The sequence below is a fragment of the Rhinoraja longicauda genome, chromosome 4 (genome assembly GCF_053455715.1).
Source record: "Rhinoraja longicauda isolate Sanriku21f chromosome 4, sRhiLon1.1, whole genome shotgun sequence".
NCBI lineage: Eukaryota > Metazoa > Chordata > Chondrichthyes > Rajiformes > Arhynchobatidae > Rhinoraja > Rhinoraja longicauda.
In genome coordinates, this window is record NC_135956.1 from 83,099,478 (window position 1) to 83,125,336 (window position 25,859).

General features: G+C 42.5%; 1 protein-coding gene across 7 annotated transcripts in view; it reads right to left on the bottom strand.

Moving 5' to 3' along the window:
• The window catches only part of tpd52 (tumor protein D52), a 149,450-nt gene that overhangs the window by 107,390 nt on the left and 16,201 nt on the right, over nt 1-25,859 (bottom strand). For 4 of the 7 annotated variants that reach the window (XM_078398205.1, XM_078398202.1, XM_078398201.1 and 1 more), the window contains exons 2-5: nt 19,713-19,833; nt 18,508-18,623; nt 6,867-7,015; nt 4,768-4,869 (exon numbers count right to left, since the gene is read on the bottom strand). In XM_078398205.1, the coding sequence (XP_078254331.1) occupies nt 4,768-4,869; nt 6,867-7,015; nt 18,508-18,623; nt 19,713-19,821 (476 nt within the window). In that variant the 5' untranslated portion in view covers nt 19,822-19,833. The remainder of the gene's footprint in view (nt 1-4,767; nt 4,870-6,866; nt 7,016-18,507; nt 18,624-19,712; nt 19,834-25,859) is intronic. The other 3 variants (XM_078398200.1, XM_078398204.1, XM_078398203.1) reach the window with 1 other exon arrangement.

The window sequence follows — 25,859 nt, forward strand, 5'->3', positions numbered from 1 at the left end:
AAAGATTTGATAAGATAGCTTTGTATACTTCCAGAGCAAAAATCATGCAAACATAATGTCATGTTGGCATAAACACACATTTGAAAGATAATACCATTGTTCCAGATCCTATCCTTTTGTATTGTTCATGATGAACAATGAAAATCAAATTTGGCACTATGCTAAACCTACAGGTCTTTAAGAACAAACCCCTTTTGAAAAGGGGTAATAACGGTGCATTTGGATAGCAGTAAAAGGATAAGTCAAAGTCAGCATGGATTTATGAAAGGGAAATCATGCTTGACTAATCTTCTGGAATTTTTTGAGGACATGACAAGTAAAATGGATGAAGGGGAGCCAGTGGATGTAGTGCATCTAGACTTTCAGAAAGCCTTTGATAAGGTCCCGCACAGGCGATTGGTGACTAAAATTAGAGCACATGGTATTGGGGGTAGGGTGTTGACATGGATAGGAAATTGGTTGGCAGACAGGAAGCAAAGAGTAGGCATAAACGGGTCCTTTTCAGAATGGCAGGCAGTGGCGAGTGGAGTGCCGCAAGGCTCGGTGTTTGGGCCGCAACTGTTGACCATATATATTAATGATTTGGAAGAGGGAATTAGAAGCAACACTAGCAGGTTTGCAGATGACACAAAGCTGGGTGGCAGTGTAAACTGAAGATGTTAGGAGGTTGCAGGGTGACCTAGAAAAGTTGAGTGAGTGGGCAGATACGTGGCAGATGCAGTATAATATAAATAAGTGTGAGGTTATCCACTTTGGCGGTCAAATCAAGGAGGCAGATTATTATCTCAATGGAGTTGGGTTTGGTAAAGGGGAGGTGCAGCGAGACCCGGGTGTCCTTGTACACCAGTCACTGAAAGTTGGCGTGCAGGTACAGCAGGTAGTGAAGAAAGCTAATGGAATGTTGGCCTTCATAACAAGAGGATTTCAATATAGGAGTAAAGAGGTTTTGCTGCAGTTGTATAGGGCCCTGGTAAGACCACATCTGGAGTATTGTGTACAGTTTTGGTCTCCTAATTTGAGGAAGGACATCCTTGTAATTGAGGCAGTGCAGCGTAGGTTCACGAGATTGATCCCTTGGTATGGCGGGACTGACATATGAGGAAAGATTGAAAAGACTAGGCTTGTATTCACTGGAGTTTAGAAGGATGAGAGGGGATCTTATAGAAACATATAAAATTATAAAAGGGCTGGACAAGCTAGATGCAGGAAAAATGTTCCCAATGTTGGGCGAGTCCAGAACCAGGGGCCATAGTCTTAGAATAAAGGGGAGGCCATTTAAAACTGAGGTGAGAAAAAACTTTTTCACCCAGAGAGTTGTAAATTTGTGGAATTCTCTGTCAGAGGGCAATGGAAGCCAAATCACTGGATGTATTTGAGAGAGTTAGATAGAGCTCTATGGGCTGGTGGAATCAAGGGATTCGGGGAGAAGGCAGGCACGGGTTATTGATTGGGGACGATCAGCCATGATCACAATGAGTGGCGGTGCTGGCTCGATGAGGCGAATGGCCTCCTCCTGCACCTATTTTCTATGTTTCTAAATAATGTTTGCTCATTTATCTCTTCATTAAATTTGAGGAATCACCATATTTGAATTAAAGACTAACGAAGTGTTTTTAATTTAGAAAACCAATAGGTTTATGCAGTAGAGTGGAGAAAGGTCATTACCACACTCAATCCTCTTCTAGGTTAAACTCCACAAATATTATAATGTGCAAAAATAAAGTTCTATTAAAGATCAGTGTTACGTTGAACTGGAATAGACTTCAGTAACATTATTCAAATTTGGGCTCCATTTGAAATGAAATAACCACACACACACATTTGCACAATGTAATTCAATCCCAATTCAATAAGTTTCTCCTATTATCTACATTTTTTTTCTTTAACAAGTGTTCACAATTAAAATTACTTCAAACTTTCTGCAGCTACTTTATGAATTAAATGCTGTTTGCATAAAAACATGAAGAAAATGCATTTAAGCCATTTTCAATGTATATCTATGAATACATTTCTAGCTAAAACCAATGCACTCGAGTCCCAATAACAACCAAGATCAAAAGAAACCACTTTCTTTTGAAAATTTGATTGTTTCAAATTTCATTTGAAGTTTGATTTCAAACGTACATCTAAACTAAAACTGCTACAAAACCTACCATTTTGCAAGTAAAAATATTGCATTGCCTGATCACGACAAATCACCGAGGCATAGGAATAACACTAAGTACTTTGATTTCCAAGACTAAATTAATTGCAGTCACAAAAAATAGGTTGAACTCACTAACATAAGCAAGTTTGCATTATCCTTATTTTATCAAGCTAAACTAGATTTAAATTATCTTGAAGAGGCTAGTATCAGTTCTGCTAAAACCATTTAACACCAAAAACAGAGGATTGATAAATGTCCACCACATTTGATAGAGAAATAATAACAAGAACTGAAAATATTCTAGAAAATAAAAAATTAAATAAACTAATTTCAGACTTCAGGTGAAAAAATGATTTTTGACATGACTACTATGACAGCAAAATAAGTTAATTGATCATTTTATACTTCAACTACACTCAGACACATTTCCTGTTAAAATTTCAGGGAAACTGCAATCCAAGTTTATCAAATATTACTGCTGGGTATACAGAATGCAAACCCTTTTTGCAAAGAGAAGCATAATGGAAAAACCAAAGTGATAACAGAAAAGTCCTCAGAGACTGCATTAACTGATAACGATAATATAATGGGAGACTAATGACAAATAAAAATCACATGATGGTCCAAAGCCTAAAATACATTTGTAGAACCGACAGCCAAGTTCACAAGCAGAGTAATTTCCTTGAACTGACTTCATAGAGTAAGAGGCTTAACCAGAATTGTCCCAATTTGAAAGTGCCGAAACATCACTCATCTATCTATAGGTTTAAATATCAAGCAGTTCTATATTTTTCCCCTGAAATCAATATCTTTGAAAATATCTTCCACCAGGAAATTCATAACATGTGATCCAGTGCTGACTCTTGCCACACGGCCCGCCAGAAAAAACGCACACGGATTACCCTCGTATGCAACCACCAGCATTTAGCTCAGGTAGGGTTAATGTTTCAGACTCATGACCTTCTTCAGAAATCCGATGCCATTTTTCTTGAAATATACCACGTAGCAGCTCTGCTCCTCTGTTGCGATTCCCATTTATCTTTTTGTTCCTCTACATTATTTCAATTTTCCTTGCTTTTAATAGGGTGTTGACCAGTTCTGAAGGCCCATCAAACTGAAACATTAAAGCTGTTTCATTGGTACGGCCTGACAGAGTGGGGGCATTTTGGGTTTTTTTTCTCCTTAGATGTTCAGAATAGGATTAAGATACCAACAAGTAGATCACCTGCGTTCCACTGTGCTGACAAGGACAAAATTTCCATTGTAATGGAGGACATAAAATACAACATATCATTCCTGACTAACTTGTAAAGTACCCATTTCCTTATCAAAATGGATTCCAATCCAGTAGTCAGTCGGGAAAAATAAATCAAGACAATGCAAGATTTTTAATCTTTTGGAATAAGGATCTGAAACTACATTGCACAACATAAAAAATTCAAACACATGTACAAAAATTTAAACCCCACCTCAGTCATGCTTCAATCTAACTATTACCATGCAAAATGCAATCCTCATGCAAAAAAAACAAATAGGGTAGGCAAAATAAAAACATTCTTACCTTTTGTTCCTCCTAAAGTGTTTGCCTGCATGCGCCTCCAGATCAAGATCTGGTACACTAAGCGTGGCCTTTTATTGCCCCAAAACACCAGTTACAAACCCTTCAATTTGAAACTTCTTAGGTCCTGAAACAGCTCCCAAATTTGTTCAGAAATACTGCCCCTGGTACTTCAGGTGAAAGAAGCAGCATATTTTAGGTCATTCATTCAAGAATTGTTTTTTCTAATCTTCAAGACCTAGGGAGTTTGAGCCAATGAATGCAGTTGTTGCATGTGCTCTATAAGCTGGAGTTCAAGGTAGGTATGAATGTTACTGCAGTAGTGGATCAAATGGCAAAAGAACCTATAACTGGACTCAACCTCCACACAATTATAGGGCAAAGTAAAAAGGGATCAAGAAGGAAAAGAGAAATTACAGGCTACAGAAAACAAATAGAAACTTTAGAATGAACAAACAAAAACTAGCAAGGTACACACGAGTAAGTTCATTTAAACAATAAGAAAATAGAAAGATTGCCCAAATGGTATTTTGTCAAAGAACACACCCATACTCAAAATTGGGAACTGATAACTGTTTTCTACATCAAGTAAATCAGAAAGGCAGATTGAGAAAGAGCAAAAAAACTAAATAGAAATGGGAAGGATAGAAAATAAATTACAATTGGGAAGCAAAATTTGCAGTGAGCAATATATTCTGGTAATCTAAGAACATTGTCGAGGACCATAATATTATTGGGGCAAATTTGAAGCCAAGTACCCACTATTGACCAACTTTGTAGAGCACCACAATAAATGCCCTAATGTATGATGCAACAAGATAGATAAATGTTCTAAGTTATTGACATCAAATGATTAAGTTTGACTTAAGCAACTAGTACAATTAAAATATTCCTTACTATAGATATTTTAGTGTGGACTAAAAACAAATTATAACAATTTCAAACTGTACTCAAGTATGACAGCAACAGTTAAAATTGAATGGTACTATAGGTAAATGAAATGATTCTAAATAAAAATTCAGCAAGAGTTATTTAAGTCAAAGGAGAAAACAGCTTGACATACCGAACATCTTCAAACTTTTTGGTAATGGCAGAACCAAAATTATTAAATGCAGATGACGCCTTCTGACTAGCCTGAGCAAGGGTTTCCGATGTCTTCTTGAATCTATAGAAATTAAAATTTAACAATTTAAAATATTACTTAAAAAGCACCACGCAACTACATTGGAAACAGAAGCTAGGAGAGCCTAAGTGAAGCACTATCTTAGTTTCATTAGTAGATGCGTGCAATTACAGTATGGATTGCATATGCAATTCATTTTACAGATTTGAGAAATTACTGGAAAAGAGCAAACAAGATGCATGAATGTTCTGCAATAGAGCATGCATCTCCTATCCATTCTGCACAATGTATGGTTATTTTATAAAAATACTACCTCTAGAACATGTCACATGCTGGACATTAACCTATGATTGATTACAAAGGTATGCATATTTTATTTCATTCTCCTGAAATGCCAAGTGGTAGAACTGCATTTCCAACCTCAGACTGAAAACTTTCATTGTTGTTGGATAAAGAGGTCATTTGAATTCATAAATGTGAAGGCAAAATAGTATTTTGGAAACACCATCATTTCACATATATGATGGGCATGTTCAAATTCAGTCAAAAACAGTACACTTAAGAAAAAAGAAAAGCACCACAGAACCTGTTAAGAGCCAAGGATAACATACTTACCTCATTTTAAATACTGAATTACTAATCTTTGAATAATGAAGCCCAAGTATGGAAACAGCTTTGCCTTAGCACCAATACATACATAGCTAGGGTTTAGAAATTATTCGTATTATTCTTCTTTTTTTTTTTTTTTATTGTTTTTCAGGATGTGAAGACAGTGGCCATCTGCTGCTAGCTCCATTGTTTACACATAAGAATTACTGGTTAAGTTACTTCACTCCATTCTACTACCTTAATGGCATCAGTGAATTAATTTGAGTCTATTAATCCATCAAATTGTAGTCAAATTAACGGTCACGTGTGGCGGCGCCTAACGGCTGCGGCTCGCTGGCAGTCTGTTCGTCTTTTTTCCTTTTTTTTGTTGTGTGTCGGTGTTGGGATGGTTTTTGTTTTTGTTTTTTGGCTGTGTATGTGTGGGGGGGTGGGGTGGGGGGTGGTGGGGGAAACCTTTCCATTTTAGGTCTCTTCCTCACGGCGCGGGGCGCGGCTCGGCCGCGGGTCTTCCATCGACCGCGGGGCCTTCCATCGCCCGGTGTGGCTCGGCCGCGGGACTTTACATCGCTGGTGCGGCTCGGCCGCGGGGCCTAACATCGCCCGGCGCAGCCGCGGGACGGTTCAGCGCCAGGCGCGGCTTGGCCGCGGGGCCTTCCATCGCCCGGCGCGGCTCGGCCGCGGGACTTTACATCGCTGGTGCGGCTCGGCCGCGGGACCTAACATCGCCCGGTGCGGCTCGGCCGCGGGACTTAGCAGCGGGGCCTTCCATCGCCCGGCTCGGTCACGGGACGTTTCAGCACCCGGTACGGCTCGGCCGCGGGGCCTTCCATCGCCCGGCTCGGCCGCGGGACTTTTCAGCGCCCGGTGCGGCTCGGCCGCGGGGACTGTGCGGGTCGGTCGGGGACGAGCTGTCTGTCCGTGGGCGTGGGGAAGAGAGTGGAAGTTTTGTTGCCTCCATCACAGTGAGGGGGTGTTTGGAGTCACTGTGATGGATGTTTGTGTTGGGGTCATGTGTCTTGTGTTCTTTTTTTTTTCTGTGCGACTGCAATGTAATTTCGTTCGGTACCTCGGTACCGAATGACAAATAAAGCTCTGTATTCTGTAATTCAATTTCACTACACATAGTGGGATAGAATTTTCTTTCATATAAACAATTCTGCGATGATGTAATGTCAATTTACAACAGGGAGAAAATAAACAAACCTCAGGTATGTCTACATATTAGCCAGTAGAAAATTAAATGTATATTTACCCATGTATGTATTCCCCTAGATTCAAACATTTATTTCTATCTGGACTTTAAATAATGGAAGCATGAAGATCTCCCTTTCCTATACACAAGTACAAGTTTATCTTCTACAACTCACAAGCCTGCCTTGACATTTATTCAATGTGATTTTCTTTTGCTCCCTACTGTACAATGCACTTACGCCACAGAGGATTGTACATCCAACCAACTTTTTGACAAATTATTTTTAAGTTCATGTAGTGGAGTCAATCCTAGCTTCTTCTTTAACTCAGCAACATGTTTCTCTTTTGCTGCGAGGACTTGAGAAAGTGTTTGTATTTCCTCCTCTACCTAAAAAACAAAAACAGAAGTAGAAGTTTAATATTGTAAAGAAAATATTAATATGGTCTTCTACTCACAGCCCTCTACCATAATTTTGTACCATTTTTCACCAGAGATAGGAAGTATATTGCAACCTTATCTCTGTTGTAATATATAAGACAAGGGGGATGTTGTGATAGTGCTGGGACTACTTTGTGTATCCAAGGACTACTTTGTATGCCTGTGTATATAAGTGATTGGCGTGATTAGGCGGCCACTCTGGATCCAGGCGGCCTTGGAAAAAACAGCCTGGAGTTAAGCTCCACCATGATAACATCATAAACATGTGTACTCGTGGTCCTTCCAGAGTCACAACAAAGATACAACAGGTACCGGACCACGAAGTACAACATGGTGGCAGCGGTTTGGGTGTTTAGCCTAGAAAAGGAAAACAACAAAAACCCCAAGAAAAAAAGGTTAACAAGTGCTTAAAAACAACAAAAAAAAGAAGGTTAACGAAAAGGAACCCAGCAAAAAGGTTAACAGGAAGAAAAGATAGAGCCCTAAAGAACGAAAGAAGTTTCCCGCTCGGTAAGGGGCCAATATATGTAGGTATACTTACCTGCTCAGTAGTCTGCGGCGAGCTGCCGACGTGACGCTGCAAGCTGCTGAGGGCGGTGTGTGCAGGCCTGAGATTAGGAGCCTGCGACTGCTTCGCGGGGGAGAGACCGGAGGCGACTGGGAGACCCGACACCCAGGGAGGTGTGCGGTGACCGGGGAAGACCGACACCCAGGGAGGTGTGCGGCGACCGACCGGTAAGACCGACACCCAGGGAGGTGTGCGGCGACCGGGGGAGGCCGACACCCAGATAGGTGTGCGGCGACCGGAGGGGGTCGGCAACCGGAGGGACCGACACCCAGGGAGGTGTGCGGCGACCGGGAGAGACCCGGAGGAGACCGACACCCACGGAGGTGTGCGGCGACCGGGGGAGACCGACACCCACGGAGGTGTGCGGCGACCGGAGGGGGTCGGCGACCGGAGGGACCGACCGCCCGCGGAGGTGCGGCGGCCGGTAAGGCCGAGGCACTGCGTACTTATCCAGGCGCGGCGACCGGAGAGTCGGGACGGCCCTGGGCCCGAGGCAGCGCGTTCGAATTTGAGCGGCAGCTGCCGGGAGCACCTGTGGGCGGGGCCGGGGAGCACCTGTGGGCGGGGCCAGCACGCACCGCAGCAGCAGCGCGTTCGAAGTTGAGCGGCAGCTGTCGGGGAGCACCTGTGGGCGGGGCCAGCGCGCACTGCAGCGGAGGCGCGATCGCACCACGATTCCAGCAGTGGGAGCCTAGCAGTGCCAGCCCAGCAGTGGGAGCCCAGCAGTGCCAGCCCAGCAGTGCCAGCCCAGCAGTGGGAGGCCAGCAGTGGCAGCCATATCATGGTGGTGAAGCATCTAGAGCCTACACTACGTTTGATCTACACAGCACGTCTTCTTGAGGGGAAGATATGGAACAAAATGACTATTTTGTGTTTAATGATCTGTGTAGTGATCTGTGTACTGAAAGCTTAATGTATTATATTTGATGCTTTTGTATATATGTATATATCTGTGGAGTGACCACACGGAGTTGGGTGACCACCCGGAGACGAGTGACCACCCGGAGACGAGTGACCACCCGGAGACGAGTGACCACCCGGAGACGAGTGACCACCCGGAGACGAGTGACCACACGGAGACGAGTGACCACACGGAGACGAGTGACCACACGGAGACGAGTGACCACACGGAGACGAGTGACCACACGGAGACGAGTGACCACCCGGTGATGAGTGACCACCCGGAGATGAGTGACCACCCGGAGATGAGTGACCACCCGGAGATGAGTGACCACCCGGCGTTGAGTGAACTACCGCAGAGGAGTGACCACGATGATGACGAAAAAAGGCAATGGTGTTTTGGTTTTGTTTGTTAAATATATTTTAGCCCACAATAGAAAATATCCTCTCCATATTCATTGTGTCAAGACCCCTTACAATATTACAATATTACATTTATTCCATTTTGGACGACCTTACCAGACAATAAAACGGAAATGAAGAATGCTTCATTATTAACTGTGGGGAAGGTGACAAGGAGGCATACAATCAGTAAATTAATCAGAAGGACAGTGAAACTAGTCAGAGAACTAGGGTGGGAGAGGGACAGAGAGAGAGGGAAATCAAGGGTTACTTGAAGTTAGAGAAATCAATATTCATACCGCTGGATTGTAAACAGCCCAAGCTAAATATGAGGTGCAGTTCCACCTATTTGTGTTGGGCCTCACTCTGACATTGGAGGAACCCCGGACAGAAAGATCATGGGAATGGGAAGGGGAGAGAAAGTGTTTAGCAATTGGGAAATCGCACAGACCTAGGCGAACTGAGCGGAGGTGTTCAGCGAAATGATTGACGAGCCTGTGCTTGGTCTTGTCGATATGTGCACTCTTAATAGAGGCAAAAAATTGCCCATGGTTGCTAGTGTCAAACTTACAACACAAAATTGGTTGCACACTGCATTTTGCTTTCTGCTCCCAATATAGTGGATCCCAGAAACTTCAAACCATGCAAACCGCCAATTCACAATCAGACCTTTATACTACCAATTCAGGTGCACAAACTGATTTTATGCCATAATGTGGCAGAGTATTGTTGATAAATTTATCTATTTTATTTTAAACTGTGCAGGCTTAACTTCATTCACTATAGTGAATTCTCCTGAGTTTCCCACTGGCCTCAAATTAGCCATTTAAATTTTTTAAACAATTACAGATGCTGGAAATCTGATAGAAAAAAAGACAGGTAACAGTCATCAGGTCACGCTGCTTTGATGAAAAGAGAAACAAAGTTAATGTTTTAGGTCAAAGATCATTTAACCGACTGAGAATACACGTTACAGAAAGAGCAGGGAAATGATTAATATGATAAAGGAAATATCTGATAGGGTAAAGGTTGGCAGAAAGCAAAAATAAAATACATGTCACATATGTCATGGTGGGTTGGGAGGGAAGCAGGTTACTGGAAGATCAAAACCACCCATGCACACTAAATGGAGGAAAGTGGTTAATTTGCTTAATTTCCTAAATTTCTCTGGAGCCTGCATACTATGAGCAACCAATACAACACAGTAGATTACAAGTGGAAGTGGATACCATTTCAAATAGGACTGTTTGATGCCATGGATGGTGGGAAGGGATAAGACATAGAGCAGACATTCCATATATATCCTGTGGTTGCACAGCAAAATACAATGAAATGGGAATGGGGAATGGTGGTAGAAATTTTAAAAAACAGAAAGTTTAAGGGGACAGTCCCCTCAAAATACTAAAATGGGAGAAGAATCTGAAGATGCATCTGGTGACAAGATCTCATTCAAGATGACGGAAAATAGCAAGAAGATAATCCATTATTTGGAAACCTGATGGTATGAAAAGCAAGGTCAAGGGTAATACATGTTTGCTTAAGCATATTCCTCAGACACTATATTCCACAAATTGCCTTTGGAATGTTAAGGCAAGCAACTGAACTCTTCTAATCATCTTGTGCTTCAGCCTGGTATGTGACACAATTAGCAATTCCAGCACAAATCAAACTTTAAATTAACCAGATTACTGACGAGATAATTTCATTTGATGGCACCACATGGTTGTTGATTCCTTCCAAAACTTGGTTAGGAATCGGGAGCATAAAAGGTTTGATTGTTTCCCTCACTCTACACAGACACGCAACAAGGCCCCAATTAAGGCTCATTTTAAAATACTGTTATTCATTTACCAATCCTGTCATTGCCTTGCCCCTCCCCAGCTCTCCAAAATCTAAAATGTCTAATCTTTTCCATCCAATATTTTGCAATCACCTCAACTAGATTGCTGCACCAACAGCTGGTGGGGGCCTAGGTTATGCAATTAGCTTGCTAAACATTTATCGTGCTTTCTTCCTTTAAGATTAGAGTGTCTTAAATCTATTTTCAACCAGGCTGTTGATCACAAGTAACATTTTTTTTTCAATAATGCAAGTTGTTTTTACTTGCAAATGGGTCAGAGCTGCACCAGAACGTGTCGATGGTGATACATTGTCACGACCCGCAGACTTAACCATATGCAGCAGTGCGCTCAGCCACTTATTGGCAATGAACCAAAATGGCAGCCACCTGGATCTATGATGGTAATCACCTCGGGAAGGTGAACGCTACACTGGCTTACCCTGAAGTGGCTTTTAATGTTAAACAGCATTATCTAGCACTTGGTAAAGACCTTAGCTTTGTTTGAATTTATGAAGTCCAAGATTCTACGTTGAGCTATCAATCAATCGATAATATTGCATATCACCTCTTCTGGTAGGTACATCAGGGTGACAAGCATTTCCAAATAGTTTCAGGATCACAATGTTGGCAGAAGGTAATTAAAATAAATGCCAGTTCTGCTCAATGTTTTTAAAACAACCAAATGGGTCACACGATCTAAAGAAAAATTAGGACTGCAGAGGTGAGAACGTCAATGCATCGGAGGAAATGCCTCATTGTTGATCACTCCTAAATATACCCTTTTGATGATCTGTGGTGGCCTAGTTCAATTCAAAAGCAATATTGAATGGTTTTCCATGTTTACGTGGATAGTTGCACACATACATCCCATTGCACATAACGAAGGAGAAGAGATGGTGCTTGCAAACTCCAAACTGATTGAAAATGCAGTGGCCTTCAAAGATTGTTTTAGGTCATCTTTCTAAACTTGGTGTTGTAAAGCAGAGCTTATGCACAAATAATTGCTCATACAAGTCTAATGTGGGTTCCCCAGGTCCATCGCTTAATAGCCTTGATAGACACAAAATGCTGGAGAAACCCAGCAGGACAGGCAGCATCTCTGGAGAGAAGGAATGGGTGTGACGTTTCAGGTCGAGACCCTTCTTCAGACCTGGGTCTGGACAAGTACGGAACAGCTAAATTCCAGAGGTGTGACAAAGTGACTGCCTTTAACATAAATTTGATCAAGTGCGTTAAGGAGCTCTGATGTAAACGGGCATTAAGGGAAATGCGCTTGTTTAAAAGGGAAGATCGCGCCTTCTGATATCCCAAACCCTATTCATTATTTACAAAACAAAGCCTAAATGAGTGCAATTCCAACACTGCTTAAGCAGTTTGGCATTATTCAGGACAAAGCAACTAATTGAAATGGTGCTTATTCACCAACCAAAATGTTTGTTTCCCACCACAATGGGAGATTAACACAATGTGCAAAATGTCTATAGTGTACACCATTTAAAAATCATCACTGTGGTGTATATTGTGGAACTTCCTACCCACACCTTTATGGGAACACTTTCATCCAAAGGAGTGCAATTGCTCAAGTAGGCAGTTCCACCCCCCCCCCCCCCAGGATAATTTGAGATGAATAAGTGCCAGCTTTGCCAACGTTCCCCAAATTTCATAAGTAATTTTTTTTTAATGCAGTCCTGAACTTCACTGCCTCTAAGTATTAACATATGATTCTCCAAAGTCATCGAAAAAGGGCTATCATTTTAAAAAAGGGAGAAAAATGTTGAAGATAATAATTAGATTAATATCAGCCCTTTCCCAATTGTCAGTTTCCACCAAGCTAATGGTTGCTGCCACAAGGGCAGCAGCTAAAAATTCTAATTTAAATCTAATTGAGTATGGGAAGTATGGGGAGAAGGCAAGAACAGGGTACTGATTGAGAATGATCAGCCATAAACACATTGAATGGTGGTGCTGACTCAAAGGGCCGAATGGCCTCCTCCTGCACCTATTGTCTATAGTAAACTCCCTATCTTATTATTAAGACTACTCACCAATGTCAGATATCCATCAAAATTATACATTTTGCTCCAGGATTCATTCCATGCTAAAGGACCCAGTTTCCAGAATCAGGAGACTCAAATATTGTGGAGACTACCCAATTGAAAAGTAGGACTTTTCGCAAAGTAATGAATTATACTTTTAAAACATCACTTTAAAAAATGATAAGCCATTGGACTTGGACAACATACCCCTGGAGAAATTAGTGATGCATCCAGAACAAAAATCAAATCTTCAGTTAATACTAAAAACTGTACTGAAACAGCCCAAGTTGGCCAAACATTACCCGAATCCAAAGGTAGATTATTTCATTTTGCTTTTATCTGTTCATATGATTTCCTGCACATAAATCACTTCCTACATTAACAACCCATGTGGTTTCTTTAGTGTTGAAAATTTGTGGTTTCACATTTTTTGTCCTTCTAATAAACTGCAGTGCTTAATTTAGTTAGCATTAAAGGCTCAATGCTCCCATTGCCCTTATGACAGCTTGAGGAGTAATCAATCAACTCAGTCTGGGGCATTTATCTGGAGACCAATACGTCTTTTTTTTTTCCTTATCGTAGGGATGTAGAACCCTAACCCAATCCCCAGCGATCCTCAACACCAAAGATAGACACAAAAAGCTGGAGTAACTCAGCGGGACAAGCAGCATCTCTGGAGAGAAGGAATGGGTGAGGTTTCGGGTCGAGGCCCTTCTTCCTCAGTGAGGCCCAATACCATAGATGAACACCAAACACAAGTCTGCATAGGATTGGTGGGCTCTCCCCTCACTATGATGTTAAACTATAACCCAGCTCTCTATTTCCTGCCCCCCATCAATTCTCTTTCCTTTTTTATTAATTTGCATAGATATTTGGCGGCTGTTCACTCAGATAAAGCTGGATGAACCAGACTGACTTACCTCAGATATGCAAGACACTCCTGTGTGCTCTGTTTCACAGAGACATGACATACCCGACTGTGCAATTCGGGCCGAGGGCTTCTCCTTTCATCGGATGGAGTGTACGGCATCTTCAGGCAAGGTTAGAGGCGGTGGGGTCTGCTTTCTAATCAATACCTTGTGGCGTTCAGATATGGCAGCTCTGCTCCCCAGACCTGCAATATCTGACTCTGAAGTGCCATCCCTACTACTTGCCGTGGGAATTCACAGCTATCCTGACTGCAGTCCACATCCCTCCCCACACAGACGTCAAGCTTGCTCTGTATGAACTGTACTTTGCTATCAACAGCCTTGAGACAAAACACTGAGGGCCTGGTCGTTGCAGCCAGAGACTTCAATCAGGTCAACCTCAACGACGTTCTCCCAAAGTATTATCAGCATGTCTCTTGCCCCACCAGAGGCCAGAATACCCTTGACCACTGCTGCACATCAATAAAAAGTACCACTGTCTCTCGGCCCCATTTCGGGAAATCTGATCATCGAGCTGTGCTTCTACTCCCTGCCTAGAGGCAAAAACTGAAGCAGGAGGATCCAGTACAGAGCGTTGCTCAATGCTGGTCAATGGACACTGAAGACATCCTACGCAACAGTCGAGTCAGTGGACTGGTCCATATTCAGGGATTGTGCAGCCAACCGGATGAGTACGCCACTGCCATGACAGACTTAATCAGTAAGTGCATCAAGGAGTGCGTGCCGACAAAGACAATCCGAGTGTCTTCCAACAGGAAACCACGGATGAACCGCAAGGTACATTCACAGGTGAAGGCAAAGTTCACTGCATACAAGTCAAAAGATCCCGGGCGGTACAACAAAGCTCGCTATGATCGTCAGAAATCCGTCAAGGATGTCAAGAGACAACACCGGGACAAACCCGAGTCCCAGTATAATAATTTAGACACAGAATGCGGCACAGTCTGAATACTATAACTGGCTGCAACCTGAAGTCAGGCAACATCACTGGTGATAGCGTGGCCCTACCTGACGAACATAATGCTCACCTTGAACAGGCCATTGGGGCAAAGACATCCAGCCCTTCAGACTCAAGGATCACTGTTGCAGAAGTTAGATTGGCCTTCCTGAGGGTGAACCCACAGAAAGTAACTGGCCCAGACAGAGTCCCTGGCCACATCCTTAGAAAATGCACAGACCAACTAGCAGGAGTATTCACGGACATCTTTAATCTCCACCTAGGATTAAGGGGGGAATCTTTAGTCAGCCTACTTGCCCATCCTCCCTGAAGTAATTAAGTACCATAAGGCAACCACTGATCTTTTTACAAGCTTCATGTTTACTGGACTATACAATAGAGGCATGATCACTGTAATAGCGCCACCTTTGGTTGGAGGATTGTAAATGATTGAATAAACCACAGTACAGCTGTGCAGTCATGTCCCAGTCAGCAGTGAGTTAACTTGTTATTCTGTGTCTGAGCTCAAGATATCACAAATTGGCGACGAAGATGGGATCGTCGATTCCCCAGCTTTACTTTTTGTGTAGATAAGGAATTCTACAGAGGCACGGAGAAGGTTGTATAACGTTTGGTGTCAAGGAAAACTGGAAATCGGGGCACAAATTTGAATTCTGTGAGACTGTTAAAAAAAAAATTTAAATGGCGGTGCCCAGTGGATATATCGGAAGATTGGGTGAGTTCCAGCAAAGCCGGGAAACGTTCAGTGCGTGCATCGAACGTTTAAGAGATGTTTTTAGCTGCAAATAACATCGCTGAAGTAGAAGCTTCTGATGCAGAATCAAGACGGTTGAATGAAGCAACTCAAACTAGGAAAAGAGCAATTTCTCTCACTAAAATGGGTCCCGATGTTTATGATACAGTAAAGAATTTATTAGCTCCAGCCAAACCAAAGTACACGCCTTTGAAGGATATTCTGAAGAAGTTAACAGAACATTATGACCCTAAGCCCTTAGAAATAGCTGAAAGCTATCGTTTTGGAACGAGATGCCAACTTCCAGAGGAGGATATTAGTAATTTTATAGTGACACTCAAGAGGTTATCAATTCATTATAATTTTGGAAATTTCCAAGACGTTAAGAGACTGTTTCATGTGTGGACTGAGAAGTGAGCGGATCCGAAGTAAGCTGATGACAGTGTGTGACCTGATCGTTGAAACAGCTTGTAAAACTGCTTTGTAAAACTCCCTCTATCTTCCTGTCTCCACCTATATCCTTCCTTTGTCCCGCCCCCCCTGACATCAGTCTGAAGAAGGGTCTCGACCCGAAACGTCACCCATTCCTTCTCTCCCGAGATGCTGCCTGACCTGCTGAGTTACTCCAGCATTTTGTGAATAAAAACTGCTTTGTCAATGGATATGGCAGAAAGGGGTTCTAGAGAAGTCAGGACAACGTCTAGACAACAAGCGGAAGAGTTGAACAAGCTGCAGTCCAGCAAACTAAAGATGGATAAGTCGACAAAGACGTCAGAGAATCGTTATCCATGGAAGGGTAGCAAGACGACAGCAAAGTCATGCTATCGCTGTTTGGGCTCACATCTAGCAGTCTTGTCCGTTCTTCAAGGCAGAGTGTTACTCATGTCACAAGATGGGACACCTAGCTAAAGGCTAAGCAGAAAAAAAAGGTTCAACAAGTAAGCTGCATTCTGTGGATCAACTGCAGGCAGAGGAAGAGCTTCTCTGCAGCCATGAGCTAGTAAACCGGAAGACAAAGAATGTGTCCGTGCAAGTCCAGTTGAATGGAGCTCATGTTAGCATGGAAGTCGACACAGGAGCATCTGTGAGCGTGATTCCAGAATTTGTGTACCGGGAGAAGCTGAGTCAAATTCCTTTGGAAGCGAAGCGAATCGAGAATCGTGGTTACTCTGGAGAGACGATTCCAGTGTTAGGATGCGTACATGTACCAGTTAGGTATAAGGAGCAACAGGCGGAGTTGCCCCTCGTAGTTGTAAAGGGAGATAAACCTGCGTTGCTAGGTCGAAATTGGCTGCAGATCTTGAAGCTCAACTGGAACGAGATATTCCTCGTTCGTGACGAATTCAAGTGTCCAGAGGACGTAATCAAGCAACATCCGAAGGTGTTTAGCGACCAGGGAGAGCCAATCAAGGGGTACAAGGCGAAAGTACGCGTGAAGCAGGATGCGACACCAGTGCATTGCAAACTATGGGTTGTGCCGTATGCTCTTAAGGACAAGGTTGAGAAAGAACTGAAAAGACTTGAAGCTGAGAACATTATCAGTAAGGTAGAAAGTAGTGCAAGGACAACACCCATTGTAGTTGTACCTAAACAGTATATAATAACAGTATAACAGAGCTTTATTTGTCGTTCGATACCAAAGTACCGAACGAAACTACATAGCAGTCATAGAAAAAAAAGAACACAAGACACATAGCCCCAACATAAACGTCCATCACAGTGACTCCAAACACCCCCTCACTGTGATGGAGGCAACAAAACTTCCACTCTCTTCCCCACGCCCACGGACAAACAGCTCGTCCCCGACCGACCCGCACAGTCCCCGCAAGGGGATGGAAGTCCCCCCGGCCGAATCGCACCGGGCGCTGAAACGTCTCGCGGCCGTGCCGGGCGATGAAAGGCCCCGCGACCAAGCCTTGCGCAGCTAAGTCCCGTGGCCGAGCCGCACCAGCGATGTAAAGTCCCGCAGCCGAGCCGCACCGGGCGATGTAAAGTCCCGCAGCCGAGCCGCACCGGGCGATGTTAAGTCCCGCAGCCGAGCCGCACCAGCGATGAAAAGTCCCGTGGTCGAGCCGCACCAGCGATGAAAAGTCCCGCAGTCGAGCCGCACCGGGCGATGTAAAGTCCCGCAGCCGAGCCGCACCGGGCACTGCTAAGTCCAGCGGCCAAGCCGCACCAGCAATGTAAAGTCCAGCGGCCGAGCCGCACCGGGCGATGTTAGGCCCCGCAGCCGAGCCGCACCCCGCGCCGTGAGGAAGAGAAAAGTTTCCCCCACCCTCCCCCCACACCACCACCCCCCCCCACACCACCACCCCCCACACATACACAACCAAAAAAAAATACAAAAACCATCCCAACACCGACACACACAAAAAAAAAGGAAAAAAGACGAACAGACTGCTAGCGAGCCGCTGCCGTTAGGCGCCTGATGGTAGTGTTAGACTTTGTGGGGATTATACGGTGACCGTAAACCAGGTACTTGAAGATAGCATACCAGATACCCTACCAACGGCAGAGGATTTGTTTAGCACCCTCACAGGCGGCCGTCTTCACAAAAATGGACTTGACAAATGCCTACTTGCAGTTAGGTGTAGAAGACAAATCTAAATCCAAGCTAACTATTAACATGCATTTGGGATTGTTTCAGTTCAATAGGCTTCCATTTGGTCTATCATCAGCCCCAGGGATTTTTCAAGGGGTAATAACACAAATTCTAGAGGGAATTGAAGGTGTGGTGTGTTACTTGGATGACATCCTCATCTCAGCCCCTGACAGGCAGACACATGATGAAAGGTTGGAAGTGGTACTCAAACGACTTGAAACACAGTGTAAGAGTGAAGGCACAGAAGTGTGAGTTCTTTCAGAACTCGGTAGAGTACTTGGGTCATAAAATAGACAAGGAGGGTCTACAAGGGTAAAGTTGATGCGATCAAGAATGCGCTCACTCCGTCACCTTTTTGAATTTGAAGATACAGGTTACTTTAAAGAATCCCAATGACATAGATCTTCCAACCATTTAAAAGAAAATATACTTCCTTTTCAACTCAGTCCATTCTTAAGCTGACCATTCTTTACCTTAGCAAGTTCATGGGTCAGTATTGCTCTATCTTCATCCGTCAGTCCACCTCCTAGATCAGCAGTTGCAGCTGCATCTTCTCCTACTTCAGCAACTGGATCACTTTGCAGCAGGCCTGCAAAACAAAAGCAGAAAATACTATACTATTAGCTATTTACATTTACATTTGTCCTGCAGGTTAAATTGTTAAATAGCTTGCTCAAAACATACATCTTTGTTTTTTTTTAAAACAAAGACACCATGTGAGATAGATATACATATTTTGCATCAATTTTTAATTAGTTCTCCAAAGGCTGCAGTTTTCCTTGAAATACAATTTAAAATAAAAATTCCAATTTTCATACAAGGATCCAGGAGGTGCAGGTAATTAAAGCATACTAAACAAAAATAAATTTCAACGCGATTCATTCATTTAAAAAAATCATGATGCCAAAGATTGTGCAAGAAGGAACTGCAGATGCTGGTTTAAACCTAAGATAAACACAAAAAGCTGGAGTAACTCAGCGGGACAGGCAGCATCTCTGGAGAGAAAGAATGGGTGTCGTTTTGGGTCGAGACCTTTCTTCAGTCTCTCCTTATCTCCAGAATTGCTGCCTGTCCTGCTGAGTTACTCCAGCTTTTTGTGTCTATCTTATGATGCCAAAGATTTATCCCCAAGCCTCTTTTGAAGAATGTATATTGTGATCACTGCTAGTAATTTTAGTCCATTCTCATGTGCTAGAGGATGGAAGATAAGATTATTATCCAGGCTAGATAAAAGTTACATTTTTGACCTACTTCTAACCTTTTCCATATCTCCACCTATTTTATCCCATCCAAATTTTCTATTATCTCTTTTACAAAGATTTTGTTAATACCCTCTTGTTTTGAAAATGAAGACAGATGTAAAGCAGTTTAGTACCTCAGGCAAGGCTGCTTCCTCCACAAGATCTTTTGGGTTCATAATCAGCTCCATCCTATTTGGATCTTTCTTTTGTGTGTCTGTGGCACCTGCAAGGTTTTTCCAATTTTTTTGGCCCTTATTTCCTTTTCCACTCTTTGTAATCTGCATTCCACTAACTGTATTGCAAAACAGTTTCATTCAAATCTCATTCTTTAAACATGCATACAACTCAGAGTTCCTTCTTCAACCCCTTGAAGTGTGACTGGAGAAGACCCAAACTCTGCCCTCTGAAAGCTTCTGATTGCTCATTTACTGTTTTACCTGCCAGTCTGCGTTTCCAATCCACCTGGGCCAGATCCCTTTTCAGCTCACTGAAATTAGCCTTCCAGTTGAATATCTTCACCTTTGCTTGTTCCTTGTCCCTGTCCATAACTACTCTAAACTTAAGACATATAAACAATTAGATTGCACCAAAGGGGATGTCGTTATGGTCCAAGATTATTGGACTTTTACCCCACCCAACTCCCCATAGGGAAAACCTTGGAAAATTTTCAAGCAGTTAATGAATCATCAATGTTCACTGATCAGCAGATACTGTGCCCCGTAATGTTGGAAATACTAATCTCTTTTGAGACTGGGACTTAAATTCATTTTCAGATTTTAAAAGGTCAGCAGTAAGGGAAGATTCTTTGTTGTGAGAATTTGCACTTGCACATTAAGTAAAATGGCTCAAACCAGGAGGCAAACACATTCAACTCAGTGAGCCAGGCAGCATCCATGGAAAGAATGGATAGGTGACTTACTTCAGCATCTCATGTTTTGATCAAGATTCCACTGTCCACAGTTCCTCATGTCTCAAATTTGGGAGTTACTGGTTTGAACATGCTGAATATTAAATTATATTAGGTAGCAGTTTGGCTGGAAAAAGTAAATAGTTTAAAAACTGAAGCGTAATGTTAAGCTGGGTCCCTTGAATAACACTTCCTACATTGTTACATCCGTTGGTGATTTGACCAATCCAATAGAGGTACTTTTGACTGGCTTTACATGGGCTATTCATTATTTCTTGTTTATAATAAAGAACATGTGTAGGAAAAAAACCGCAGATACTGGTTTAATTCGTAGACACAAAATGCTAGAGTAATTCAGCGGGTCAGGCAGCATCTCGGGAGAGAAGGAATGGGTGGCGTTTCGGATCGAGACCCTTCATCAGACCGAGACTTCCAATCTGAAGAAGGGTCTCAACCCGAAACGTCATCGATTCCTTCCCCCCCCCCGAGATGCTACCTGACCCAGAGTACTCCAGTACTTTGTGTCTACCTTATAATAAAGAACGTTTGTCAGCAGTGGGTTCGTTCAACTGATCAGCAGTGCATCCAGACAGATAGTTTACGTGAATACAGTGCCCTCCATAATGTTTGGGACAAAGACCCATCATTTATTTATTTGCCTCTGTACTCCACAATTTAAGATTTGTAATAGAAAAAAAAAAATCACACGTGGTTTAAGTGCACATTGTCAGATTTTAATAAAGGCCATTTTTTTTTTTTTTTTTACTTTATTTTTATTATTTTTTTTTTTACATACATACAAACACAAACTAAACAAACATAGGAGATGCATATTGAATGTAAATACCCTTACTTTAAGTTCCCAAAAACGGAAGAGACTCGAGTCCCGGCATTGCCTGTATTAATAATGACCATCTTTTATCAAACATGTCTGTTGTCAACTGTAACCTTGCTGTGATTTTTTCCATTATATACACATTTTTTACCCTATCTCTCCATTGCATTATGCTTGGAGGCTGTGGTTTCAACCACGAAGTTGTTATCGTCTTCTTTGCTATCAGCAGCAGGATTGTCAGTAAATGTTTCGAACTCTTATCTGTCATACTGTCAGGAATTATACCCAAAATGTAAAGTGCTGGTTCCAGAGGGAAGTTAATGCCCATAATCTGTTTAATTTCCTTTTGAATATTCTTCCAGAAATCCTGTATTTTTGGGCAATCCCAGAATATGAGTGGAGTCCCCAACTTCTCCACACTCCCTCCAACATAAATCAGTTGTATTACTATATTTCGATGTAATGAATGGAGTATAAAAGTAACGCATTTTAACTTTCCAGTCAAATTCCCTCCATGTTGGGCTCTTAGTTAGTTTATGTCCCTCTTTAAATGATTCCTCCCACCCTTCTTCTGATATTATGATATTCGCTTCCAGTTCCCATTTTTCTTTGATATGTAAGTTGTTCTCTTTGGATTCATGTTGTAGTGCTTCATAAATTTTTGATATAATCCCTGATATAAAGGCCATTTTTATACATTTTGGTTTCACCATGTAGAAATTACAGCAGTGTTTATACATAGTCCCCCCATTTCAGGGCACCATAAAGTTTGGGACACAGCAATGTCATGTAAATGAAAGTAGTCATGTTTAGTATTTTGTTGCATATCCTTTGCATGCAATGACTGCTTGAAGTCTGCGATTCATGGACATCACCAGTTGTTGGGAGTCTTCTCTGGTGATGCTCTGCTAGGCCTGTATTGCAGCCATCTTTAGCTTATGCTTGTTTTGGAGGCTAGTCCCCTTCAGTTTTCTCTTCAGCATATAAAAGGAATGCTCAATTGGATTGAGATCAGGTGATTGATTTGGCCACTCAAGAATTGACCATTTTTTAGCTTTGAAAAACTACTTTGTTGCTTTAGCAATATATTTGGGATCATTGTCTTGCAGTAGAATAAACTGCCAGCCAATGAGTTTTGAGGCATTTGTTTGAACTTGAGCAGATAGGATGTGTCTATACACTTCAGTATTCATTATGCTATTACCATCAGCAGTTGTATCATCAATGAAGATAAGTGAGCCAGTACCTTCAGCAGCCATGCATGCCCAGGCCATAACACCCCCACCATCATGTTTCACAGATGAGGTGCAATGCTTTGGATCTTGGCAGTTCCTTCTCTCCTCCATACTTTGCTCTTGCCATCACTCCGATATGTTAATCTTCATATCATCTCTCCACAAGACCTTTTTCCAGAACTGTGGTTGCTCTTTTAAGTACTTTTGGCAAACTGTAACCCGGCTATCCTATTTTTGCTGCCAACCAGTGGTTTGCATCTTGCAGTGCAGCCTCTGTATTTCTGTTCATGAAACCTTCTGCAGACAGTGGCCATTGACAAATCCACACCGTGACTCCCGAAGAGTGTTTCTGATCTGTCAGACAGGTGATGGGGTTTTTTCTTTATTATAGAGAGAATTCTTCTGTCATCAGCTGTGGAGGTCTTCCTTGGCCTGCCAGTCCCTTTGCGATTAGTAAGCTCACCAGCGCTCTCTTTCTTCTTAATGATGTTCCAAACAGTTGATTTTGGTAAACCTAAGATTTGGCTGATGTCTCTAACAGTTTTATTCTTGTTTCTCAGTCTCATAATGGCATCTTTGACTTTCATTGGCACAACTTTAGTCCTCGTGTTGATAAACAGCAATGAAAGTTTCCAAAGGTGATGGAAAGACTGGAGGAAAGACTAGGTGCCGAGAACTCTCTTATACCTGCATTAAGGAGGCAATTAAACACACCCGAGCAATTACAAACGCCCGTGAAGCCATGTGTCCCAAACATTATGGTGCCCTGAAATGGGGGGGACTATGTATAAACACTGCTGTATTTCTACAAGGTGAAACCAAAATGCATAAAAATGGCCTTTAATAAAATCTGACAATGTGCACTTTAACCACAAGTGATTTTCTCTATTACAAATCTCAAATAGTGGAGTGCAGAGGCAAATAAACAAATGATGAGTCTTTGTCCCAAACATTATGGAGGGCACTGTAGTACAAAGAGCCAGAAAAGTTTCTTTAAAACAAAAAACACAGGATGCCAAACTTCCCATCCAATCATGGAACCAGCAGGATGGTCAACTAATTGGACTTCGTGAGTAACAATTCATCAATAAATATCAAGCACATAATGATGTTAATGGATGGATATTAATAGAAACAAGATTCTGAGAGGCATGGATAGTCAAAATCTTTTCCCATAAAATGATATCAAAACCATATGCTAAAGAGGAGAGGAAAAGTGGATCCTTGGAGGAGGTTTTTATTACAATGACAAAATGTAAACATGAATCATATGGAAGGCAAAACACAGTACAAATGCAACAGAACTCAATCTAACATCAACATCTATTGGGTAGAAAATTTTAGATCATGATGCCAAAAAAGATTTATCCCTGATCCGTTTTATTACATAGAATAGTACAGCACAGGAACAGATTCTTCAGCCCACAATGAATGTGCCGAACATGATTCCAATTTAAATTAATCTCGTGTGTCTGCTTTGATCCATATATCACAATTCTCTAAATACCCATGTGCCCATCTACACATCTATTAAATGCCATTATCATGTCAGCCTCCATTACCACATCCCTGGCAGCATGAACTAGGCATCCACCACTGTAAAAAAAACCTTGCCCCACACATCTCCTTTAAACTTTGCTCCTATCAAAGCTATGCCCTCTCGTATTTGACATTTTCTACCCTGGGAAATAGGGCAGAGTCAGATCCCATCTATACCTCAACTTTAAACACTTATCAGGTCTTCCTTCAACCTTTGATGCTCTAGAGAAAACAATCCAAGTTTGTTTAACCTCTCCTTATAGCTAATGCTCTAATCCAGACAGCATTCTGGTAAAGATAGACACAAAATGCTGGAGTAACTCAGCAGGTCAGGTAGCATCACTGGGGAATGTGGATAAATGATATTTCGGGTCAGAACCATTCTTTAATCTGAAGAAGGGTTACGACCCAAAACCTCACCTATCCATGTTCTCCAGGGATACTGCCTGACCTGCCGAATTACTCCAGCATTTTGTGTTTGTCTTTGGTAAAACCCAGCACCTACAGCTCCTTGTTACTGTAGTCTGGTAAACTTCTTTTGCATCTTCTCAAAAGCCTCTGCATGGTTCCTGGGATGACCAGAACTGCACACAATTTTTGGCACCTCCAATGGGATCCCCCCACTTGTCACATCTTCCCACTTCCACCCCTTTCTGCAGAGACTGTTCACGTCGCAACTCCCTGGTTCACTCATCCCTTCCCATACAAACCACCCCCTCCCTTGGAACCTTTACCTGCAACCGCAGGAAATGCAACACCTCTCCCTATATCTCCCTCGACTCCATCCAGGGATCCCAACAGTCCTTTCAGGTGAGGCAGAGGTTCACTTGCATCTCTTCCAACCTCATCTACTGTATTCGTTGTTCTCTGTGTGGGATGCTATATATCAGTGAGACCAAGTGCACACTGGGCGATCGTTTTGCTGAACACTTGTGATGTCCGCCTTGGCCTACACGATCTCCCAGTCGCCAAACATTTCAACTCCCCCTCCCATACTAACTTTTTAGTCCTGGACCTCCTCCACTGTTAGCGTGCAACCACACACAAATTAAAGGAACAGCACCTCATATTTTGTTTGAGCACACTTACAACGCAGTAGTATGAATGGTGTTTTCTCTAATTTCAAGTAACCTCTGCATTCCCTACTCCCTATCCCCCCCCACCCCCAGTCATGCTACTTGTTCCCACTGTTGACATCCCTTCATTATCTCCTCTTCCCCAGCCAACAATGGGCAATTATGGGCTCCAACCTTCCTTGATTATGTGTTGCCGGCCCTGCTTTGTTCTGGCCTTTTTTTTTTTTAAACCTCCAGTTCTCTTCCCTAAACTTTCAGTCTGAAGAAAGGCCCCAACCTGAAATGTCACCCATTCTTTTTCTCCAGAGATGCTGCTCGGCCCACTGAGTTACTCCAGCACTTTTTGTCTATCTTCTCAATACAGCAAAAGCAGGCGAAGCATTTTTACTCTCCGCACATTACAAACAACTCGGACCAGATTCTACCACTCACCTATAGCGGTCAATTAACCTGCCAAACAAAACACCTTGTGGTTCTGGTTGATTACTGCGCAAACACCTCATAAGTGGTTATCTCGCACAGATCAGAGTAAAGTAATGATTAAATTTTGAAGTGGGCCTTTTTGACCAAGTTGAGGAGATCTAGTTGCTCAATTCCCTTTTTAAATGACTTAACATCGGGAGCAGCACGTGTGTTGGGTGGTAACATATTCCACTCCCTTATCGTCCTTGGGTAAAGGGAATATTGGTAGCAAAGTTTATTGAAATTTAGCGAGTTGATGATGTAGGGACCAGTATTTTGTCTTGTTTCATGGCAGTTGATGCTCTGGGATGACAGAAGATTTGATGGCGTGATTTTGTGAATCTCCTTGGAAATTGCAATAAGTCTTAGCCTGATTCTGCAGAGCTCTAGAGTATCCCATCCGAGAGAAGTCAGCATATGTGGGAGGAAATTGCTAGCATTGGAAAGAAGTGCATATAACCACAGAAAGAAAATGCAAAAAGATCAAGACTGAACCAGATCACTGAAGCTGTGATGTGCCAATGTACCAC